Source organism: Harpia harpyja, chromosome 23 (assembly GCF_026419915.1).
Source record: "Harpia harpyja isolate bHarHar1 chromosome 23, bHarHar1 primary haplotype, whole genome shotgun sequence".
NCBI lineage: Eukaryota > Metazoa > Chordata > Aves > Accipitriformes > Accipitridae > Harpia > Harpia harpyja.
In genome coordinates, this window is record NC_068962.1 from 11,172,141 (window position 1) to 11,194,644 (window position 22,504).

At 36.1% G+C, this 22,504-nt stretch overlaps 1 protein-coding gene across 8 annotated transcripts in view; it reads right to left on the reverse strand.

Annotated features, from left to right (window-relative positions):
• Positions 1-720: 720 nt before the first annotated feature.
• OTOGL (otogelin like) overlaps positions 721-22,504 on the reverse strand; it is a 98,081-nt gene continuing 76,297 nt past the window's right edge. For 6 of the 8 annotated variants that reach the window (XM_052774511.1, XM_052774508.1, XM_052774509.1 and 3 more), the window contains 17 exons: positions 21,644-21,858; positions 19,637-19,778; positions 19,121-19,306; positions 18,428-18,640; positions 17,419-17,523; positions 17,005-17,112; positions 16,541-16,642; positions 15,180-15,284; positions 15,058-15,098; positions 14,008-14,068; positions 12,853-13,031; positions 12,431-12,535; positions 11,484-11,603; positions 9,434-9,479; positions 7,473-7,544; positions 5,232-5,311; positions 721-2,656 (listed from right to left, as the gene is read on the reverse strand). In XM_052774511.1, the coding sequence (XP_052630471.1) occupies positions 2,456-2,656; positions 5,232-5,311; positions 7,473-7,544; positions 9,434-9,479; positions 11,484-11,603; positions 12,431-12,535; positions 12,853-13,031; positions 14,008-14,068; positions 15,058-15,098; positions 15,180-15,284; positions 16,541-16,642; positions 17,005-17,112; positions 17,419-17,523; positions 18,428-18,640; positions 19,121-19,306; positions 19,637-19,778; positions 21,644-21,858 (2,081 nt within the window). In that variant the 3' untranslated portion in view covers positions 721-2,455. The remainder of the gene's footprint in view (positions 2,657-5,231; positions 5,312-7,472; positions 7,545-9,433; positions 9,480-11,483; positions 11,604-12,430; positions 12,536-12,852; positions 13,032-14,007; positions 14,069-15,057; positions 15,099-15,179; positions 15,285-16,540; positions 16,643-17,004; positions 17,113-17,418; positions 17,524-18,427; positions 18,641-19,120; positions 19,307-19,636; positions 19,779-21,643; positions 21,859-22,504) is intronic. The other 2 variants (XM_052774515.1, XM_052774512.1) reach the window with 1 other exon arrangement.

The window sequence follows — 22,504 nt, forward strand, 5'->3', positions numbered from 1 at the left end:
TGCTGTAGGCTTCAGGGAGGATCCCGACACAGTTCCTACTGATTGTTGCACTTAAAAAAACCAAGTTGGGTGAGTGGGAAAAGATCTTTTAATACCATTTTTCCTATTACAGGTTATCATGGAGTTAATTTTAAGCATAACTGCTTTTATAATTTCCAGGTTTGTCTAAGATTTTGCATTATTGTTCATCTTTAGTGGCACAGGTAAATTAATTGCATCAACACTGATTTATTATCATTCTGCAAAATAATGTTTATTAATTTCTCTTTAATTACAAATACAGTTCTAAATCTCAGGAAAGCACATTGCTTAAAAAGCACAGCTGTTCAATCAAAACACATCAAGAGTTTGTCATTATGTGGAAAAATGCTATCTTGTAGGAGGTTCTTTAGGTAATTCATCAAATGCTAAATTCATTAAGAAGTTTTGGGCCAAACTCTCTTGATGCAAATATAGGATTCCTATCTCTATGTTAATAAATCAAAAGGCCCTAAGGATGAATTTTTCTTTTAAAAGTTGTCCTTTTAATTTGCTGCATGAGTACACAAACTGTACGGCTCTACCTCTGATTTAATTTCCATTTCTGGCCTGCATGAAAAGTTTCTGTACACAAATTCTGGCAGCAATATCAGAGAATATTTTGGTTCTAGGCCCTAGTATATAACACGACTTGAAATATCTGCCATACAAATCATAAAAACGTGCAAATGAAGCATATGCTTTCTCAAAACAGCACTTTATTTTGATCGCTAGGTGATCACTATTTCTTTATAGTGGTTAAATATTTTACTGATAATACAATGGATTGTTCTTTAATTTTTAAACCAAGTCACTATTTTTAAGGAGATGGATGAGTAGATGACAGTCTTGTTAGTAAAGACAGATTTCACTGTATATACTATTTTTCTTTACAAGCCTTCAAACTGCATACAGCAAATGTTTAAAGATTTGTCACACAAAGTAGCAAAATAGCCTTGGATTTTAAGGTTTTTTAATTTTATGTTGCTTATTTTTCATTGCATAAACGAATGTGATAATCCAACCTTTTCGTAATTAAATGATGACAGCCTGAAATAAAAACTGCGTCAAAATGTTTTCAGACTTTCAGACAAGAATTTTAATTCTGAAACAGTTTCCATGATAAGGAAAATACTGACATCATTTAAACAAGTTTCATTCAGTGAGTTTATAAAGCAAAGTAATCTTCTAAAAACAAGCCTAAAATTCTATTCTTAGATTTTAAGATAAGATTATGTAGTATGTTTAATAAAAGGGAGAGTATATTCAGCTTAAGGTGCTGAATCATGCACATTCACAGCCTGATTGAACATGAATAGCTCACCTAAGCCCTTCAAAACATATATTTTACCTGGATTTTGTTTTCCTGGACTCAAAAATTATGAATCCTAAATTCAATCAATAGTCCAAATCTCAATATTTAAAAAAACCAAACAATTTTTATGTATTGTATAAAAATACACTGAACACAAATCTTCAAACTGGAAAACAAAGGAAGAAACCCACTATGAATAGTTAAAATGTGCAGTATCCTGTTTTTTTAATATATATATATACACATAATATCTTATTCTACAGCTAACAGTAGACAGCCAATTTCTTAGTTGTGAAAACTGAAAACTGGATATAAAATAGAATCCTTCATATCAGAAACAGCTTCTAGATATTTTTAATAAAGGCACAAGTGTTTGAACTCTTCAGCCTTTGCTTAGTCATGCTTCATATTTATAATATATATAAAAATTAAATAAATGTCTAAGGTTTAAAGACACTCTCATGATTTTACTATATGCTCTGGAGATTTACTACAGTTACTTACAGACCATGGTCGTGGTGTTTCTCAGTGACTTACAGTGTAAGCAGAGTCCAGTCATTGACAACAGCTTAATGGATGAAAGATAAACTTTTCAGCAAGATAAAAAATGTTTCGGTTGAACCCACTATTTTTTTAATAAGTTAATTCAGTCATTCTCAAAACCCCAATATGCTGCTTACCCATTTAAACATGGGACCAGTGATGGTTCTCAACTGGAAGTTTCCAAGTAAAAGGAAAAGAACCACTGAGAAATTCTGGACTTTGATAAGTAGCCACAATCCAAAATTTTAAAACACTGGAAGTACAGACATTAACCAGCTTTCAACAGCTCATCAGAAAGCCACTGAGTAGAAATAAATGATGGATAAATTATACCTTGTTCAAAAGAATTTATGTTTTTCTCTCTACACATGCCAATATTTAAAAAGAAAATTTGCAGAACAACAAACAACATCTTCTTCACTAGATTTGTGAAAAGTTACATTATAAAGCATAATTGAGGAATTTTTTTTTTTCTTTTTTCCCCTGCAGAGTACTATAGCCATCCAAGGTCAAAAAATAGAGTCTGGTGAAAGGAAACTCATTTTAATTCTTCAGATTAAATCATATCCACAGTAATGTTCAGTTCCATTGGCATGAGCAGTCTATAGGCTCTTGAATGACGTACATAATTTCAGTGCCATTTCCTGAGCAGCGTAGTGGCACAGTCAGGTTACGTGTTCCATTTTCTCGACAACATTTACAGAATCTTAAATGGCTATCAATGTTGACATTGAAAATTGTTGCAGATGGGCATTTTCCATCACAAGAAGCCACGTTTATCTATGAGCAAAATAAGAACTGAAATTAGACATCTCATATTTTGTTATAAAGATATTACGTTTCAAACTTCTTTGTGATTAAAACCCATTTTTACATTTGAAAATGTAAGAGAAAATGTTAAGACTCCGGTCTTAAAAATTATTTTATCTCCTAAGATTCATTCATTCTAAGTGTAGACACATTTTAAATTTTTTTTTTAATTAAACTTTTTTTGGTTGTTTAATCATGTATTTTGTCTTAACCTTGAGCAAAGTGTTGTGCTGTGGATACCAAAATCGAATCCCTAGTTTACAAATTAATAACTTCAAAACAGCACAGCTAAATTCATGTTCTTTTCATGTTCACTGCTGAAAAGTTAAATTCTAAGCAAAATGAAGGAAAGTCTATCATTCTCCTTGAAGGTTCAAGAGGAAAAGCATATCAGTGCAAAAGCTTCTCCCTTTCTTATTCATACTGCTTGTGACTAAGGGCACACCAATATTAGCTGTGTTATCACTGTAACAAATATATCCAAAAAGTAGATGCACTAACAAACCAGCAAGGGCAGAGACTGGCTATAAAATTATTTGTGCTCTAGACTTCAGCAGAGCAAAGCTTTCTCTCACTATTACATTGTGTGAAGAGTCTTCTTAGCTGATACTCTGACAGAAAAGAAATTGATACTTTTTAATTAAACCTTAAATGGAGTTGATATGCTGGGAAATTGAGAACAGCCATACTAGATCTAGTTCCTTCTGTGATAGTTTTAAATCTGATTTCTTATGCAAGTAAGGAGTATGAAAGATGCTTTGATCCGCTCCCTTCCAAACAGCCTGTGAACAAATGGGCCATATCCAAAACAAATTGGACCAAAAGGTTACTCTTACAGCTTTCCTGAAATAAGCCCTTGTCCTAAGCACTAATAATCTCAGTTATTAATTAATTAAATGTAACCATAGTCAGCCCTATCCACAGTTTGACAGCATTAATCTGGCAAAAAAACATGTATGCAGTTCCAAACCAACCATAGCAGATACCGCCATTTGATGGACCAAAATCATGCGATTGAAATAGATTGCCAGGGGTTTTGCAGTGGGGGAGCTGGAGAGGAAAGGAGGTGGAGCTAAGGATATGAATAGAGATTTTGAGGACATGAAAATCTGGAGGTACTTCTGGATGAAGGGAATCTGGACTGTGGGAAGGGTTGGCAGCCATCAAGGAAATGGGGAACAAGAAGATACTGGGTAAAGGGGGTTGTAATATGGATGGAGGTGGGATGGGGGTAGGTCTGTTTGGAAGGTGGGTAGAGGGGGAAGGAAAGATAAAGAATCTACAATAGAAAGTCATAAAAAGGAAGGCTTGTGCCGTTCATGGAATGACCTGGCCAACATTCTCGTTGCTCCTCTCTGAACCCTCTCTAGTTCTGCAGCAATGTAGAGGGACCATAACTGCACAGAGCACCCTCAATAGTAATGCACCATTGACTCCTAAGAGACACTAGAATGAGTTCGTTTCCACACCCCATCCTATTCCCCAAGTGTCATAACTCTTAGTTAGCCTTTCCGTCTGCAGGAGAGCATTTAACAGAGGTTTTCACAGAACTGGATGCAAGGGCAAGGTCCTTTTCAGCTAGCTGAAAAACCTATCAGGTTTGACTAAATCTTTCTGTTTAATATTCTTTGCTTTAGTCAATACAATGTCTTTATTTTGTCATATTGCTGTCCCTTAACCTAGGCTGTTGAAGTAACTGTGAAGCTCTCCATAGTCTTCTCTCCTCTTAACTATGGCAAAAAACTGTAATTTCATCTAAATATTTATACTCCCTCATTACCAACCCTTCTTCTAAAATGAAATAAATACACCACACACTCTTACTTCTACTATTAAACTTTGGGCATGTCACTGTTGACCTTCTATCAGGACGGAAATTAAACTGCTCAGCTTTCAATCTGTGATGATATTTTGCCTCTTCCCTTATGACTGTTTAGGTTCTTCAACAGACTCTTACCAGAGGCCTTTTGGAGTTCTCGAGATATTGTGTGGGTTGCTTCTCTTTTAAGTGCTACGTGAGAAGCACATTTGCCTCTCAGACATGTCCTGGGTTTTGTAGATGGGGCTACACCAAAGCTGAGAAATAAGATGTCTTAAGTAGGCCCATAAATAAACGGGATCATGAATTTATGATATGGAGACATATGCTATGTGGAGGAGAAGACACCCAGAGAGTAAAGGTCTTCAAAGAGGAATGCAGCAGTGTTTCCATCACATCCTAAGTGGAAGCATTTCTACTCCTCTTTTAGAGTGGGATGCTATTTCATGGTGAAGAGTTCAATGCCTTTGTTAGTTACAAGCAATTCTGCTGTGCACTTTTCATTTGAAGCCAGATGTTTTTCCAGGTAGGAGGGCTCAGTCTTTCAGCCACAGGAACAGCTAATTTTACTCCATTTACAAGTAGGATAACATTCCTAGGGTCAAAGGTCTGCTTTTGAGAAGATAGCAGCATTTTTTGTTGCTTGTTGATAGCTATAACCCACTTCTTAATACTTGATTTGGTATGCCATAGGCCCAGCATCAAACACAGGTCTTTTATGCTTACCGGGCTTTGACTTATACAGTCATTTTTCCTTATGGTTGTCCTGATTGTCATTTTCTGGCAAATCCTTTCTTCCTTTTTGCCTGATAAAATACAGAAAATGCATATTGAATCAATACACTTTTTGTACTGTATCTGCTACTAAAAAAGTGAAACTATTAAAATAATTTTAATAATTATACTTTGTTTACAATAATGTACACATCGAAACTATTATTTCCATAATTAAATATTTTTTTAGAAAAAAATCTCATATATTAATAAATACTTCCTGTGCAAAACTATCGATTTTATAGCTGGATTCGTATGAGGCATCAAGTGGCCCATTAAGCTATACAGATTTTATAAATATTAAAATATTAATATGATTTTAAATTGCACATATGGCAAGATAAATATAAGCAATTAGAAAAAAGATGTCTCAAGTAATTTTGAATAGTGTTAGAATTAATTCTATTTTAATCGGAATATTGAATGTAAACAAGATTTTGATTCTGATTTTAGAAAATTTTCAGAACTTAACACTTGATAAGGTAAAGCTGTGAATGCGAGTACAACCATGGTGCTATTTTGAATATTTAGAATTTAAATAGAACCGTATAATTTCAATATATTTTTGAGAAAGATGTCCTTCAAGGAAGCTTTGCAAGAGAGAGATGCATATATTTGCTAAATATGGTGCAGTTTTTACCACCAGAACTGAAGCATGTAGCACTGAGTCAGCATACGGATCTAGGATTAGGGAAATACTGCATTTTTAAGTACATTCTGGGAGATATTGATAGGAGGTTTTTTCTTTTATTTGGAAAATAAAGCTCTACAGTGCAAAGCCATTTTTAACATAATAAAAATCATAATATAATAGTGAAACAATTAAACGTACAATCTTTCATGCTGCACTCCATATCAGACTGTTATTACTATGTGTGTAATGGCAGTTATTTAGATCTCCTATTTCACTACCCATCAAAATCACCTATTAGTTTTCCTGCGCAACCATTCTGTACATCCAGCATATCAAATAATAAGCAATATTCAGCAGAGTTTCTCCACCTTCAGCACATGCCTTCATGGTTGTGTGTATACAAAAAGAACAACTTTTCTGTTCCCCAGAAGCTTGTGAGCACTTTCATAAGATAAATGAGCTCTGAGTAACCAAGATATTTGGCAACCACAGCTCCAGTGGGTATTTAAAAATTAGGCTGGCTGCAGAGTACAGCTAGATTTTAATCTGCACATTGCAGGATCAAACAAGGTTCTGTTAGTGAACTAGCAGATTGCTGAATGATGGAAGCTGTTAGCCTACAGCATCTTGGTTTTCCTTCCTCAGCAACACTTAAGAAAAAGAAGTCCTCTGATATTTCCATCAGAAAGCGCTTGCCAGCATGAATACGTGTAGACAACGCAATCTTTGTACTTCTATAAGTCCTAGAGAGACATAAATGACATTTCAGCGTATAAGGTGCTGATGTCCAATGAAAACTCTGCTGGTATACTTTTCTCTCTCCCACCTACAGCTGTCAAGAAGATCTGCATTCAGTATCAGGTGTGCTTTTTTTACTCACTCCTTATTTGAGGCAGGAGTTTCTGTGACTTACCTATTCTTAAAGGCAAAGAATTATGATCATAATGCAACAGCTCTGTAACATTCTGTTATTTCTGGTGTAGAGAGTATTTATTAACGCGTGATTGTAATTGTACATTCCACCCTCCCCCCCAACATTTTCATTACTTTCTAAAACATGTTATTTGTGACAAAGAAGAAATACAGCATAAATCCCTATCTGCAAAGGTGAGACCAGACAGTAACGCACACTCTTGCTCTATTTTAAGGCAAAAACAATTCAGTCATTAAATTCAGAGCCCTGGGATCAGATTTAGAATCTTTTGGTAACAGTATTCAGCATGAAGATATTTTTTAAAGTAACATTTCTTATGACAACTCCCCTGTACAGTAAGTTCACATATTAAAACCAATTTGAGAAATGAACAGGAGGAAGAACCATCAGCAGCATATACCATAAGTGGATGAAGCTAATTCTGACAGGTGCCGAGCAGTGAACCCTAACGAAGCTTTAGAAAACCACTGATCTGGGAGGGCAACAGGGGATCAGCATCTCTCGGTATCAGGCCCAGTACCATTAACTGCATGGTAACATTTAATGGTGGTGACAGCTATACGTGTATATCAAGCAGTGCTTACACTATTATTAAAAAAAGAAAATACATTATTAAAAATAATACCTGGTTCACAATTAATACTATCAGTAGGCACTACTGGACTAATGGCAAAGGGTAATAGACCCAATCCAGAACCTGGCAGAATCATTAGGAATGTAAGTTTCTCATGAAATAAAAACATTTTTATATAAATGACATTTCATTAATTCTTACACTGCCAACTGCAATTTTTCTTTTAGCAAAAGATGGTGAGCTTTCCTGTTAGTCTTCCAAATTTTGAAACTCTGCAGCTGCTTCGAGTCTCGCTAAAGACGGCCTAAACTTTATTACTCCTCTGGTTAACACAAAACTGGAATGATGCTTCCTTGTAAACCAAACTTTTGCAATGAGTCTCTCTATGGCAAGGTAAGAATTAAATATATGCACTCACTTTGCATGCATTGAATCAAGCTCTTTCAGAAAGATTATTTGTTCCCATTAAAACCCCAAGGTGTTGCAAGCTCTATTTGTAAGTACTCTTTTTAACTGTTTCATCCAGGGCACATGCTTTTAGTTAAAAATAAAACAAAATAAAAATAAAATAGCATATCATTGCATGAATTACATCTGTTTTTTTAGCAGCCACCTCAGCAAGTATTTCTGAAGTATAACGATGCATTTTCTGAGGCCACAGAATATGGCCAAAATTATAAATCTTCCTGGTCAACAGAAAACCAGTAGCCATTAATTCTTTAGACTAATTTTCTAAATAAAGCCAACCTAATTGGGGGGGGGTTAGTTAAATATTTTTCAACATAGTTTATCTCATTAGAGAAAGAATATTGATTAGTAAGATTTTAGCACAATTCTGGTGTGTTACTTTTCTATGCTGATTCTCATTCAAAAAAAAAAGTATTCTGTTGTATTAAAATAGCTTTTATTTTCTATGTTTTGGATACAATAGAACAACAATACTTGCAGTTGACTTTCAAAGCTTTGCATAACTTGGAAACTTGAGTATTGTTCTGTATTTGATAAATATGAATATTTCTCCTTATATCGCTGAATTATTTACAATACATTGCACTTCTGAATTTTATTTAATAACTGTGCAATATATGGCTATAAGTCTGTGACTTCCTAGTCAATATTATTAAGTAAAGGTTTGTCTAAAAAACTTCCAAAGACTAATTTGCTTATATATTTTAACTCTAATGTTGAAAACAAAAAAGGTCAAAAAAGAGGGGGGAGGATTTTCTGTGGCATTCAACAAGTTCTTGCTCTACACAATTAGTTTTACACAACAGTGTTTTATTTTTATGTATACATAATTATATACCTTGGTAATAAAGCCTTTCCTAGTCAAAACTGCAGAGAAAATCAGTTTGTTCTCAACTGACTTTTAAAATTGCATAAATTATGAAGCCTTTATATAAGCTTGCATCACAATTCATCATGTTTTAAAGTTACACACTCAGAAAATGTGAATGTATTCCCAGATATTAAAAAGTAAATTTTATATAAGGGTTGCTAACGTCAGTATTACTTTAATTTTCCTCATTTGGGATTTAAAAAAAAAAAAAATATTATTCCAGTATTTTGGCCCTAGAAAATACATACTAGTGATACAGAATAAATTGGTAAATTTGGAGACGTATTTCAAAACATCATCAAATTATGAATCAATTTTAGGGGGAAAATCCTTATCTTTTATGGTGAAAATTATATAGGCAATATTTTGGTGTCAGCTTAGCAATAAAGAGAATGTTTTCATTATTTTAATCAAAATAACTTTTCATCTTCCACAGGTTATATTTGGAGAGATTTGGTTATACTCCAGAACAATAATGTTAAAAATCACCAAGTCAGCAGCCAAATGAAGCAAGACCTTTTAATAGGAGTAGTTAGGTAACTATAAAAATTTAATGTGATTTGGGGGAGGACTGCATGCTTTTTTCTTCTTGATGTCCCAGCAACTGAGGTTAAAAACCAAGCCCTCCAAAACCAAAGCCAAACTAGCACATATTGCAGCCTTCATCACTTACAGGTCTTGCAGCAGCCATCATTATACGTCTGCACAATTCCTCCATTCTAGGAAAGTAAAAAGGAGAATATATCAAAAAAGACTGTGCTCAATGCAAAGGTGAATTGTATCTCAAGACATTCCATGCTCTAGCGATGTCCAACTAATACAAAATAGTATCACTGAAATCAAGAGAATTACACAGGTATGTATCAGCTGAAGGTTTGGTTCACAAACTGTTTACAGCCTTGGATATTGAAAATGAACTTACCACTGCTTATCTGAGCTGATCTAGTCTCCTTTGAATAAGCCACTTAGTTTCGATAAGTATCTTTTTATATCATCCACTACCATCTATTTCCCGACCACTGAGATTTATTAGGATGGTTTAAAAAATTAATGTGTGCAACTTTGCTGATGATGTAAAAGGATTTATACTGATCATATGGCAAGGAGAAAATGAATACCTAATAAGTAGCTTTTTACAACATTAAATATATATATATACACACACATGCTTTTGAAAGAGAACATTAACTGCAGAATTTCAGAACCATTGGTGTGCTCAATTCCTTTTCTCAATTATAGTCTTTGTTATTGATTTCTGCTAAAGTTGCTTGTTAGCTAGAAAGTAAAAAATGTATGAAAGAGAAGAAAATGTCCTTTTGAAATTAAAAGAGAGCATGAGAGGGAGAGAGAGACAGAGAGAGAGGCTGTCAGAATCTGTCACAATCCGTGCAAGCGAGAAACACGTGCCCACAATTTTAGTGCATAGCCCAGAACTGCATATCAAGCAGACAAATGACCATAAAGAGCACTCTTACGATAACAACAGACAAAAGACATTTTTAAGCTTCCATCTTTTCATGCTAGCATGCATTTTTTATCTCATTACAGAAAAATTACTGAATAAGTTGTTCAAGAACTTCTAAAATGAGCACTTAAACTCAGCCTCTTAAATCCATATTCATAAATTATCCTGAGCTGCCTGTCAGAAGAGCTTTCTCCTTGGCTACTGGTTCAAGTCTATGCTCAGCATCTCTGAAAAACAGGCCAGACTGATTCGGGAAGTTAATTTTAGGGCTCCATTCTTTAAAATCTTAACCATTATTACTAAGGAAAGATCCTAATATATGGTGACAAAAAGGTTCCAAGAAAGAAACTTGAGCATAAAGTGAAAGTAGAACAGGCGTTAAATTTAGATAGAATGCCTTCTTCAGGATTGGAAGAAATAAGGACTTTTTTAAACAAATGCAATGGATAAGTAGGACTTGTGCTAAATTTGTGCTAAATTTATAATCTGTAGTCAAGGCAGCAATGGTACTTACCCTCTCTACATGTATATTTATTTTATTATTATTTGTAGCTTATATTAAATATATGGTGTACTGCAAGTGCAAGAATTATGGCAAGTATTATGAAGTTAGAGAAGTCTTAAATTAGAAATGAAATTGTAAACAAATATGTAATGTACGTGAAGCATCCACATTCTTCAAACCCGTTTATATGGGTATGCCAAATTTATATTTTTAGATATATGATGTAGGTAGATACCCTTTCATGTATGATAGATATTTTTTGTTATGTTATACAAAGTTTAGTTTGAGAGATAAAGTTTATATCTACTCTGTCATCTTTCTAAGCTTTGCACAACTTAAGGAATTTTTAATATAGCCCACTTTTATATGTAGCATTTCTGAATTGCATGGTCCAATTTATTTAGTGTATGGGTACTGTGAACTTGGCAAAGTGTTATTCCAAACCAAAGTAAGACATAGTGATTAGAACCTTATATAGTGGTACGTCAAGCATGATTCCAATTCCACAATATTTTAAAAGCAGTCATCATTAAGACCCAAACAAACTTTCATACTCCTCACAGATATTTTGTTAGTCAAAAAGCAAGCAGGAACATAGAAAACAATGTAAAGTTAGCGAGTAAATTGCTTGCTTTCATGTTTTTACTTACCACTTTTTTAATTTAAAGAAAGTACATGAGGTATGCATGCACTGTCAACTGTAAGCCAGACTCCAGATCAGTTATTGTCACTTACCTCACCCCAAGTACAAACCTTTGTACACTCAGTGTCATTAAAAGGGGGGCAGACAACACTTGATCCCAGTATCATAGCCCCCGCAGCAGTCTTTGCACACTTGTAGTTGGTGCAGTTGGAGCTCCAGGTGCTTCCTTCCTGAATACATAGAACGAAACCATTGTCAGGAAAGACAAAACACTTCAGCTTTATCTCCAACCCCAAATGTCTGTAGAAGTGGTGCCCTCACACTGTAGTACCTGCTGGAGTGGAAAGTTTATTGCAGACCACCCACAGGCAGCAAAGGCAAAACCATCCTCTAACTGCCAGTGGCTACTCCTGCCTGGAGCCATGGCTCTAGTCTCCAGCATGCTGCTCAGCATGGGTGTCCTAGTGCAGAACAAAAGGGGTCTGTGCCAGAAAAAGACTCCAATAGTTTCTTTTTCTCCAAAAGCAATGGGAAGCATGAACCAAGTCATGGCCACATCTAAATTTCCTTGCATGTGGATGCTGGAACACACCATCAGGATCCTGACCCCAGTGCTTCAGTTTGCACACTTCCTTTCTGTAGAAACCAGAATGAGGAGAAGAGTGGCCCTGGGAAGAGGGGGACATAGGAGTCCTCATGTGGACTCGGAAGCTCCCAACGCATCCAAATCACAGTGTATGACTTAGAGTTACAATTTGCACCCTACCCTGCACTTAGAGCATATGCAGCCTTAAGTAAATGATGACATTCGCATATCTTTGTAGAAAATATTACAACCGATAAAATGAAATAAGGTATTCACCTAGTGTGAAATGGCAGGTCTTTAAATCAACACGCTTTTTTCCTATTATATACCATAAATAGTCCATAAGTACGTAACCAGCAGTAAGGAGGTATGAAACAAGACTCACAGCATGAGTTAACTAAGAAGGGACTGTCAGACACCTGTTTATCATATTATTATAGTTATTTTCTATCTCTGTCTAGAGGCACTTACCTCATACACAATTAGTGTTCCATTCTCAGTATGAAAAGAGCAGGACACGTTTTGACAGGTACCACAACAAGTATGGTGACTGGAGGAAGGAATATATATTTGATGCTGGAAAGAAAGGAAAGCAAAAAGAGAAAAAAACAAGTATTTTTTTTAAACATACAGTATATGAAAATTCATTGATTTCTGAAACGAAAAGTACCAAGAGAAACAATGTACAGATGGATGGATGGATATGTTTATGTATGCTGCTAGAAATTGCCTCTCAAAATAATCCTGGGGACACACGATACACATCATCACTGTTAAGTTCTCAAGTTCTTGCTGAGCAAACAGGACTAGCAAAAGTCTTCACTTTGACTTTTATCCTAATTGTGTCATTGTGCTCACAAATTGCATCATTCCTGTATTTTAAGAATACTCACAGCTTCACATTGCTGGGAACAGTTCACCATTGTAAAATGCATGGCATTGTATCCCGTGTTCTGATCTCTTTCTTGTAAACACTGTACAGTGTAACAAAGGTCTCCATCCAAGTACTGAATCACTGACTGTCCAGGATTCAGTACTGTGACCTCTTGGAAGATGCACACATCATCCTTCTCTAACACCAAAAGAAATAAATGTTACCAGAGGGAAAAAAAAAAATAATCATCAGGCAAATTAACGAAATCGCTGTAAAGACAAAAGTAGGGCAAAGTCCCACGCTCTGTAAAAGTATTCTAATTTTTAGACTTGATTGGTTTGTGGTTTTAATTACCAAATAAGGGGGGGAGGAGGTATAATTCACCTTAAGAAAATGCTACAAAATGCAAAACTGCCTAAAACGGATAGTGTTCCTACCATGAAAGTAAAAAAAAAAAAACTCTGTTGTTCTTATTTTTAAAGAATTCTAATATTTAACATTGGGCTAAGTACACTATATGAATTATTCTGCACACCACAAAATGTAGCCTTTCTGTCAATTAAGCTAGTATGTCTACAATTACGTGTGGGACAGTAATATGCTCAAGCTGTACTGTAAATGCATGCTTTGCTCCCGGAGGTAGTCTAGCCTGGGCTGCAGTCAGGATTGCAGCGTACCTCAAGCACACCCATGCACAGTACAGCTGAAATCTAGTCTACATGGTATAGCTGCGTGCGGGAAGGAAGCAGGGGTCTGATCTTAACTGGTACCTACCCTCGTGCTGGCTGGACAGGTCTGTTGCTCTGGTGTGAGATGTTGTCTCATTTGTGCTCGACAGTGGACTAGGAGTAGTCGCACTGCTCACACTCAGCTAAGGTTCACAACCTGCTTCCTATCTGCCTCTCACCAGAGAGACCGTCCCTCACTCTGAAAGCATGGACAGTTTTACGACACTCCTACACCCCACCAGAACAGACAGAAAATGGATGGGTTAGCAGACAAAGCATCATATTCAGAAAAGAGAGCATAATTGCATAACTAGGTAGACACCCATAAAATCAAAATAAAAGAGCGTTTACATTTGAGAAGGTTATTATGGTCCTACTTCTGCTTCCTTTGCGTGCCCTTTTTACTAAAAACTAAAACAAACCAGCTAGGAATATGAAAAAGTTACCACAAATGTAGTGAGTGCATCCACAAGCACTGGAAACACTATCTATTTTTTTAACTTCTCCCTGAGTATAAAAAGATAAAAAAGTTTGCAAAGTCATACACAATTACATATAGTGCTAAACAGACAATTTTTCTCTAAAAATGTAAAATACTACTTTCATCACTTCCACCCCTGCTTTCATAAAAGAGAAGAATTGCAATGTACTCAAGAAACAGTAGCACATTTCAGTTATTCAATGTGTTTATCTCTTTAAACAGGAGCAAAGCACTTCATTTTCTCTAGGAATGCACATGAATAGCAGAGTCGCTAAACAGCAATTTTTACTGAGATACAAAGTTATTTCAATAATAAAAATATTAGCAAAAGACTGCCTTCTACAAATTTTCTTCTAAAAGACAGGTGAAAGCTATTCAAATTTGCAACTCCTGTTTAGACCTTACATCATGCAGTCTTCACATAAGGGGAAGACAAGGACAAGTTACAGGCATTTGATAGCGAAAATATCCCTGTCACTATGGTAATAATGGGAGTTTGAACATTCACTCATAATGATTTTCCAGATCCAGATCCTATTACAAGAAAGTATGTGAGGAGCAAAATATTTATGACTTCTCATATCAGCTAAATTCAATAATGTTAAATTATTTTAATCAAAAGTATAAATGATTAACAAAATAACACATTTCTCCAGATGATACATATGATCATAAAGCTCATTCCTCATTAATTATTAAAAATGGTTGGGAATTATTTACTTGGGAAACCTTCCCAGCATATTGTTTTGAGTCAACATTGAACAGAGTAATATTACAGTTGCTTTTCTTCTTTGACATCTTAAAACACACAAAGTGAAATTTCCCCAAGGAATAGTTGACAACACTGTGCAGACGCTTGATGGAGTTACATGCTTGGGCTGGAGACTGGGAGGCAGTCCCAGCCTGTCCCTGTTCAGCTTCATCGCCCTTTACAACTAATTGAAACAAGGAATGGAAAGGGAGGAGTAAGAGGGCTGAACACCATTAATAAAAATATCTAAAGGACAGTGCTTACCAATTTACAGGTCAGCATAGTGGCATTTTCACAGCTACATTCTGAGAACAAGAAAACGGTATTAGTTAGCTAACCGTTAGCTTTTGTTAACAGCAGTGACGAAGGAATAAAGCAATAATTACCACAGTGCCATTCTGGACAACACTGCCCAGGTATTTTTTCCTTCACAAGTGTCATGTCATCTGTGCAATTCATAGGAGGCTCAGGACAAAGATTTTCATCGCAAACTAAATGGGGGGAAAAGACATGTATGAGAATGTACTCAAATTTTGTTTGAATTTTCCAGCTTATATTTCTCTTGATAAACTATTATTAAAATAATGACAGTTTTAATACATTTTTATTGTGTTTCTTAAGCATCTGAATTATATTTGGAACTGAAAAAAACCCAAAGATTTTCAAAAGTGGTTTTAGTTGCCTTAGAACATGTTTAAATTTTCAGAAAATATCACACAGGAATCATTTAATATTCTTGCTACTTCAGAGTCACTCAAGCTGATAACTAGTACCAAAGACAACTAAAATCGCAGCTTTTGGAAAACATGTTTTTTTTCCTCTCGGCTACAAATGTGCTGTAAAGCGCATTTCTGTAAGACAACAGGGAGCAAATGCCCTCCTGGGATGACTCGAATAAGAAAATACCTGCCTGTCTTATCGGAGGTGGCTTACTGGGACTCTGAAAGAAGACCACATACTAAGATCTAACATCTACCTGCCAGAATTTGGCAAAAACAGTGCCAAATGCCTTTGTGGAAACTTTCACCTGGGTGCAAGTGCTAGGAAAAGGAAAGGACCAAAACATGGAACCACCTGAATTAAAAATGACTAAGCTCCAAACTTACTGGAAGACAATTTAATTAATTGAAATTACCCAAAGACCGCAACAGGACAAGAGTTAATCTAAATTAAGCAGTTACACTTGTAGACGTTACTTAAGAACATATAGCACAACTTCTGTGTTTTATGAGGCTACCAAAGAGACTACATTACACTGCAAATATTTTTCTTATGGATCCTCATTTTTTGAATAGTAGTCAACCCAGCAGTACTTGAAACCCTTGGCCTAATCCTTCCCTTAAAAGCTAAAAGCGCAAAGAAACTGCCTAAAGACTAATGAATGGTACAACAGGGGAACAAGATGGAAGCTGGTTTATTACAGGTATTTTAAAATGTGAACAATTGCATATTTATATTCCAAGGATGGGATTCAGTTCCACATTAATGTATTCGTATTTAGATCACCCTGAAAGTAGCTATATGCTGTCTGGTGAACTAAATAACCTCTCCAGACTCCATTGAGTTAGACCACCACTGAATAAACCAAGAACTTTGAAACTATCTCAAGTGCAGACACCCTCATTTAGATCTCTTAATCTCTATCTGAAGCCCACCCTAAGTGCTGAATCAAAGAAATCTTCACACACACACACTGTCTGTCATTTTTACTAAATTTGGTAACATATTGAACTGCCAACATACTCACCACAGTAGTAATGAGGACAACAGTAATGTATGGTATTAAGGTCTACAGTGAGAATTTCCCCTTCATTACACAAGGGAACAGGCTCAATGCAGGATTCACAAACTAAATTAAAAAGAATTAGACATTTATAAAGTTTTAAATACTCAATAGTTAGCACATGTGAATTCTATTTAATAGACTATATAACAAGTCATATAATGTTTGTTACTTGGATAACAGCTTTTATGGACTGACATTGAAATATAAAAATGTAACAAAGTTCAAGTATGATGTTCAAAATGATGTTGGAAATAAGATTCCAAACCCCAAGACTAATTCATGCTCCAGTCAGCCTTACCTGTGTGAAGTCTCACTGACCTCTCCAAAAATTCCTGGCTTAAGTTATTAGGTTTAGAACTATAGACTGCTTTTGTAAATACTTAACTATTCCTTAGTTATCCATAAAAATATTAGAAGCTTCTTACCGCAGACATAAGAGAAACAACAAGGATTTTCCTGTTTTGCTTCAACAATAAATTGATCTTCTCTGCAGTCCAGCTGGGAAGCATTGAAACAAACTGAAGGATCACATTCTGTAGGATGTGCAATAAACAGCATTTTTAAAAGAGTCACAGAAACAATACTAAAAAGATAAAGAAAAGATATTCTTCATCTACTAAGTAAAACAAAATACCCCAAATTGACTGTAAATCAAAAGTGACACAAAATGCAAACAAAAAAATATTGGAGAGTGTGCAAAAAAATACATCATTGCCTGGTGCTATTTACAATGTCCCATTCTTCTAACAATCAAACCAACTTGTAAGGCAAATTTTCTTACAACACATAATACAAGCGTGGAAAATGGCCCAGTAGCTGTGTTTCTGTATTTCCCTTACCACATCGGTACTGTGGACAGCAGGACAAGGGGTGGTAGCCTACCGCTAATTTTTCATTGGGTTTGCATGTTGGAATAATGGCATCGCACAATGACATGTTACATTCTGTGGGATAAAAAACAATCAATTTTGACATATTTGAACAGATACAAGTGCAAGTCCTATAGCTCAAGATATTTATACCATCTAGGATAGAGATCCACAAACTAAGAGCAGCCCAAGTCAAATTAAAGTGCACTCCATACCATTATGTAGACCTCTGAACTCAACCCAGGGCTGGTATAGCTCCATTCGTGTGGCACTGTGCAAGCACAGTTATATCCCTCTTAAAGCAGGTGTTTACTTGCTCTGCTTCCTACACATGAAACCAGCTAAAATGTCCCAGTGAAAATATTCCCTAAACAAATTAACAATACAGTGTTGGTTACAGGTACCTGAACTGATGAAGAAAAGCACCATACCAGCTGGACCATTTGTTCTCGTTTTCCTTGAAGATGTTATGAAGAAATAAGTATCTTTTGCTTAACATTTTAGGATCAATACATTTATTCTTTTTTTTAACAACCATGGCTAGACAGAATATTAGTATTCAGTGATCAGCCCACAGAATACTGCTGCTGGGAAACAGCAGTAGGTCAGAGGATACTGCTCTTGACACAGAAGCACTAATAAGAATAGCAAACAGGCTCTGATGACAGCCCCGATTACCAAGATACTTTTATCATTGAGTATTTATCAATTTCTTTTGAAATTCCACCCAAGAGCTTAAAAATTCATTTTTAACAGAAGTTTTGTTTCACTAGTGGACTTCTAAGAAAAAAAAAAATATTTCAGTGAGTCAGTTCTTACAAAGAAAGGCAGCCTGCTTTGCTGGCCCAACCAGGCACAAGTACCTAAAAATCACTTCTGAAAAATGTTACCTTGAACCCTGTCTAAAGATTGTCATCTGCTGGTGAATGTCAAGCACTTACCTTATACTTCTCTTACTGAAAACAGGTGTGGTACATACCACAAACTTTCTTTGGACAGCAAGCTCTCTCTTCAATGACATGTATGATAACTTCCCCTTCTCTTTCACAGACTGGTGGAGGATCCTCGTTGCATTCAGGTTCTACAGCAACAATGCTTCCATTTTCTAAACAGTTGTACATGCAACAGCCTCTCATGGACCCATTCCAAATCTCCCCAGCAGAGCGGGGTTGTCCTTTGTTATCTGTACATGCTGAGAGAAAAAAACATTATATCCCTTCAACAAGTGGAGAGTGCAGATTTCCTGCAAGCAACTATGAATTGCATTAAATTATTGCATAAAATAAGGGCGCTGTGGAGCATTATGATCAAGGAATCCAAGAAAAGATGATGACCTTAAAACCCCAAATGAACAAATGCTTCACTATGGTTGAAAATAAATACTGAGTGCAAGGGAGAGAACCTGCACATGCTACTCCAGGAAAGAAAGCCTGGGAGCTACGGAAGAAGGACCATCATTTTTCCCCAACAGAAGTACCTCAGCACTGGGTCTTGAATACAAGTGAGCTGAAAGCACAGACTGCTGTAGCTTGAGATACAGCGAGGCTCTGTTGAAGGGAGCTGTACCAGATTCACACTTACTGAGGACTGACACAGAACTTAAACATCACTTACACTGAGCTGCGGTTAATATTAGCATATCTGCAAAATCACTCTGTCCTGCTGCACTTACTACATTTTTCTTCTGGTATACAGAGGTCAGAGTCCGTTCTATGCAGAATAGTGCCGTTTTTACACACACAGTCTTCCCTTAAATAGGAACAGGGAGAATCTTCATAGAACCATTTATTCAAGCAGGTCTTGGCTTCACAGGGTTGCACACAAGGCTGGTATTCCTTGCCCTCAGGACAACTCAATGCTGCAAGTCATAAAAATAGGACATTGATTGCTATTATTCTTTCAGCATTTCATTGGATAAACAATAAGAACAAGTGTATCATAGAAAGCATGCATTTGTATTTTTATCAGTACTTCAGGTAAGCAACTCATTCAATCAAGATTAAAACTGATCCGTGACACCTTGACTAAAACAATACATCTTAAGAACTTGCACCCTGATTTACTAATGCTGTGGTAGAATGAAGTGGCACTTACAATAACAATAGAAAGAAATCTATTCTTAACTCATCACTAAACACTGCAGCAGTATAAAGCCACATTGGGGTGTAGAACATGATTATCTGCTTACAACAGTAATCAGGTGTCCTCCATTTAATGCAGATGTTGTGCTTGTTGCATAAAGCCACATATGCAGAAAGTGCATCACACTCATAATTCCAAAAATAAGTACTGTTGATCCACATCTTCTCACAAAACTCCTGTGGTGACACCTAGGAACATATTGTAACTAAGAATTAACAAGAAGAGCTTTCTGTAATTAAAATAAATCATGAATTACAAGAAATAATACAGCTGCAAGAGAAAAAATCACAAGCAGCGTCTAAAGTAAAAAATACTGATTCTGCAAAACTTAAACTTCCAGAATTTTTTATGCTCATTAGGAGGCACAGAACACAGTCCTAATGAGATTGTCACACTACTTACAAGAACTTTTGAAGTATAGCCCTGTCAGCTAAAAGTCAAAAATCTCAGCTAAACGTTGCTGCTATACCTTCCATAAATTCCTGCTGTGAATGAATTATTACTGAGTGCTCTGCTTCTGTCTCTATAGGACCCCATGACCTATGTTACTGGGTCTAAATGCAGATGGTGCAACCTGTCTTATTTCTGTTGGTTTTATTTGCATAAGCTTATAACAAGGTGGAAAAAGTCAGATTTTGTTTCATTCTGGCTGTTTACTGCTATGCTGCAGCCCAGCTCTCCCTGTGGTTTTAGCAAATCTTCAGTCACTCACTTCTGCCATAAAGTTCGTTACACTAATGACTCTCTTACCTATCCTTGTCCAGTTCCTTCATGCCTGTGAAGCGCACAATACACTCCATCCACTCTAGCTCTACCACCATCATGTATATGAAAGAAAACAAATTTCGTAATGGATGAACCAAGGGCTTGGCAATTTTGATGCTATGTCAGGTTTTGTTATAAACCAGGAAAAGATGCAATTGCATTGTATCTGAGGCTATGAGAGTTCTCCTGGAAACACATGAAGTAGGATTTCTGACTAGTCAGATTCCCTTTAATTATTTTTAAATGAGATATGCTAAAACAATTATGAAAAGCATCCTGCTACCCACTGGTGCTACTCTCCATTCTTGATTCCAAACTGATAACCAGTGTTCCCTCCCATTAAGCTGCTGTGGGAAATATCTATTAATCTTTAAAAAAAAAACCAAAACCACAAAACCCCCACAACTCTTTAAACCCTTTCTTTCAGATCTCCCTCCATTTTTTTCTACCTGGGGAAAGTGAGGAGAGGTCTTGGGAGTTTGAAGGAAGGGGCTCATCTGCCTGCAATATCTTTAACAGCATTTGTCTGTGATGAAAACTGAAGAGTAACACAACGCCAGCCAAGGGTGGAAATGCAGAACAGCAAGAAGTGAATCAGGAATCTGGACATATCTATCCCTGAGAAAGAAAGGGCCACTTGAGTAATTAATCCTTTTTATTTTGAACTAAGTGGGAAAAGTAAGTCAGACCTCAGAGATTTGGGGCTTCTTGATTTCCCATTCTGGGAAGCAGCTGTGCTGCACTGCCCAGCTCTAGTGGTAGTCTGAATGCCACAGCTATATCCCCATTGGAAAGTACAGTGTCCAGAAACAAATGATAATGATTTCTGTAAGAAATGCTACCAAATTGTCGACATAATAGTGCCTACGTCAAAATTTGTTTAACTGGAAATTTCTTTAGTCCAGTCTCAGACTGCATGAGTTGCTGTTGTATGCAGCAGAAGCATGAGGCTTTCTGTTCTAGTGACCCCTGTCAAGCATTTATTAAAAATAACTCGTTTGGAATGCGTTTGTGTTGAGATGATGATCTGGTGTTTCTCCTTTGAGCTTTGCCTACTAAATGATTTAAGAAACAGCGTAATAGCACAGGGATCCAGATAGATGTGTGTTTACAATGGACAACATGACAAAAGTATTAAAGCCAACATGACAGAGGTATTAAAGCTACCCATCCAGCTGTCAGCTCATGAAAATAAGCAAAACATAAAAAATGTGTATATCTGTCTCTTTTCTTACCTACGTATCTTTTATTTAATTTCACCTGGAATTTATCTGATCTTTGTACTCACTTTTTTGTGACAAGGGATGAAAATGCTTCTGTTTAACAGTTCCATACAGTATGTGCAGTTATCTTCAGTACAGTTTCGTACTGGCCTCCTGGTTGTTACATCAAGTGATTTCTCAATTTCCCAACTCTTAATGAATACTTCAGTTTCCTCCATATTTGTAATTATGGTCCTGTTTTGCATTTTCAGGTCATCAGTAGGGTCTCCATTGCACACCCCTGGAGACAGGGCATCACATTCAAAGCACAAACAAACATGCAATATTTACTTCCTTAGGGAAAAAAAAGTGCACTTGATAAGGTAAGATTAACATTGCATCAGGCTCGCCTGTGAGACTTAGTCATCTGAAATTATAAATGAAAGCAGCTGTATGTCCACTGTAGTTCCAACATTCTACTTGTGGTTTTAGTTGTCAGCTCAATGGCTTAGCAAAAGCAGCAGATCATACAATACAAGTAATGATACTTTTCCCGATAACGAAATAACCTTTGAGAAAAACTGCTACCAAAATGCGCTGTTGAATGTAGCAAATTCACTGACATGGCACCAGATTCTGATCTCATCCTACTGAATAACAATCAGCTCCATGGGAGTAAATGTAGATGGCTTTCAAATTAACTGCACGTCACTGATGATTTGACACTGAAACTTAGTTGAACATTCTAAATGCAAGAAGTTATGAAAGGAATCTTTTGATGAACAAATTGCTTTCTCTAGAGAAAATATTTTTCTTACTCAATTTATTAATGCAAAACCACTGAAAAAGACACTCCACCCAAACCCCTGACATCCATTGGCTACCTGAATTCATTATTGTATGTATTCAATTAATTCATCAATGGAAACATATACTTCCTATAAGCA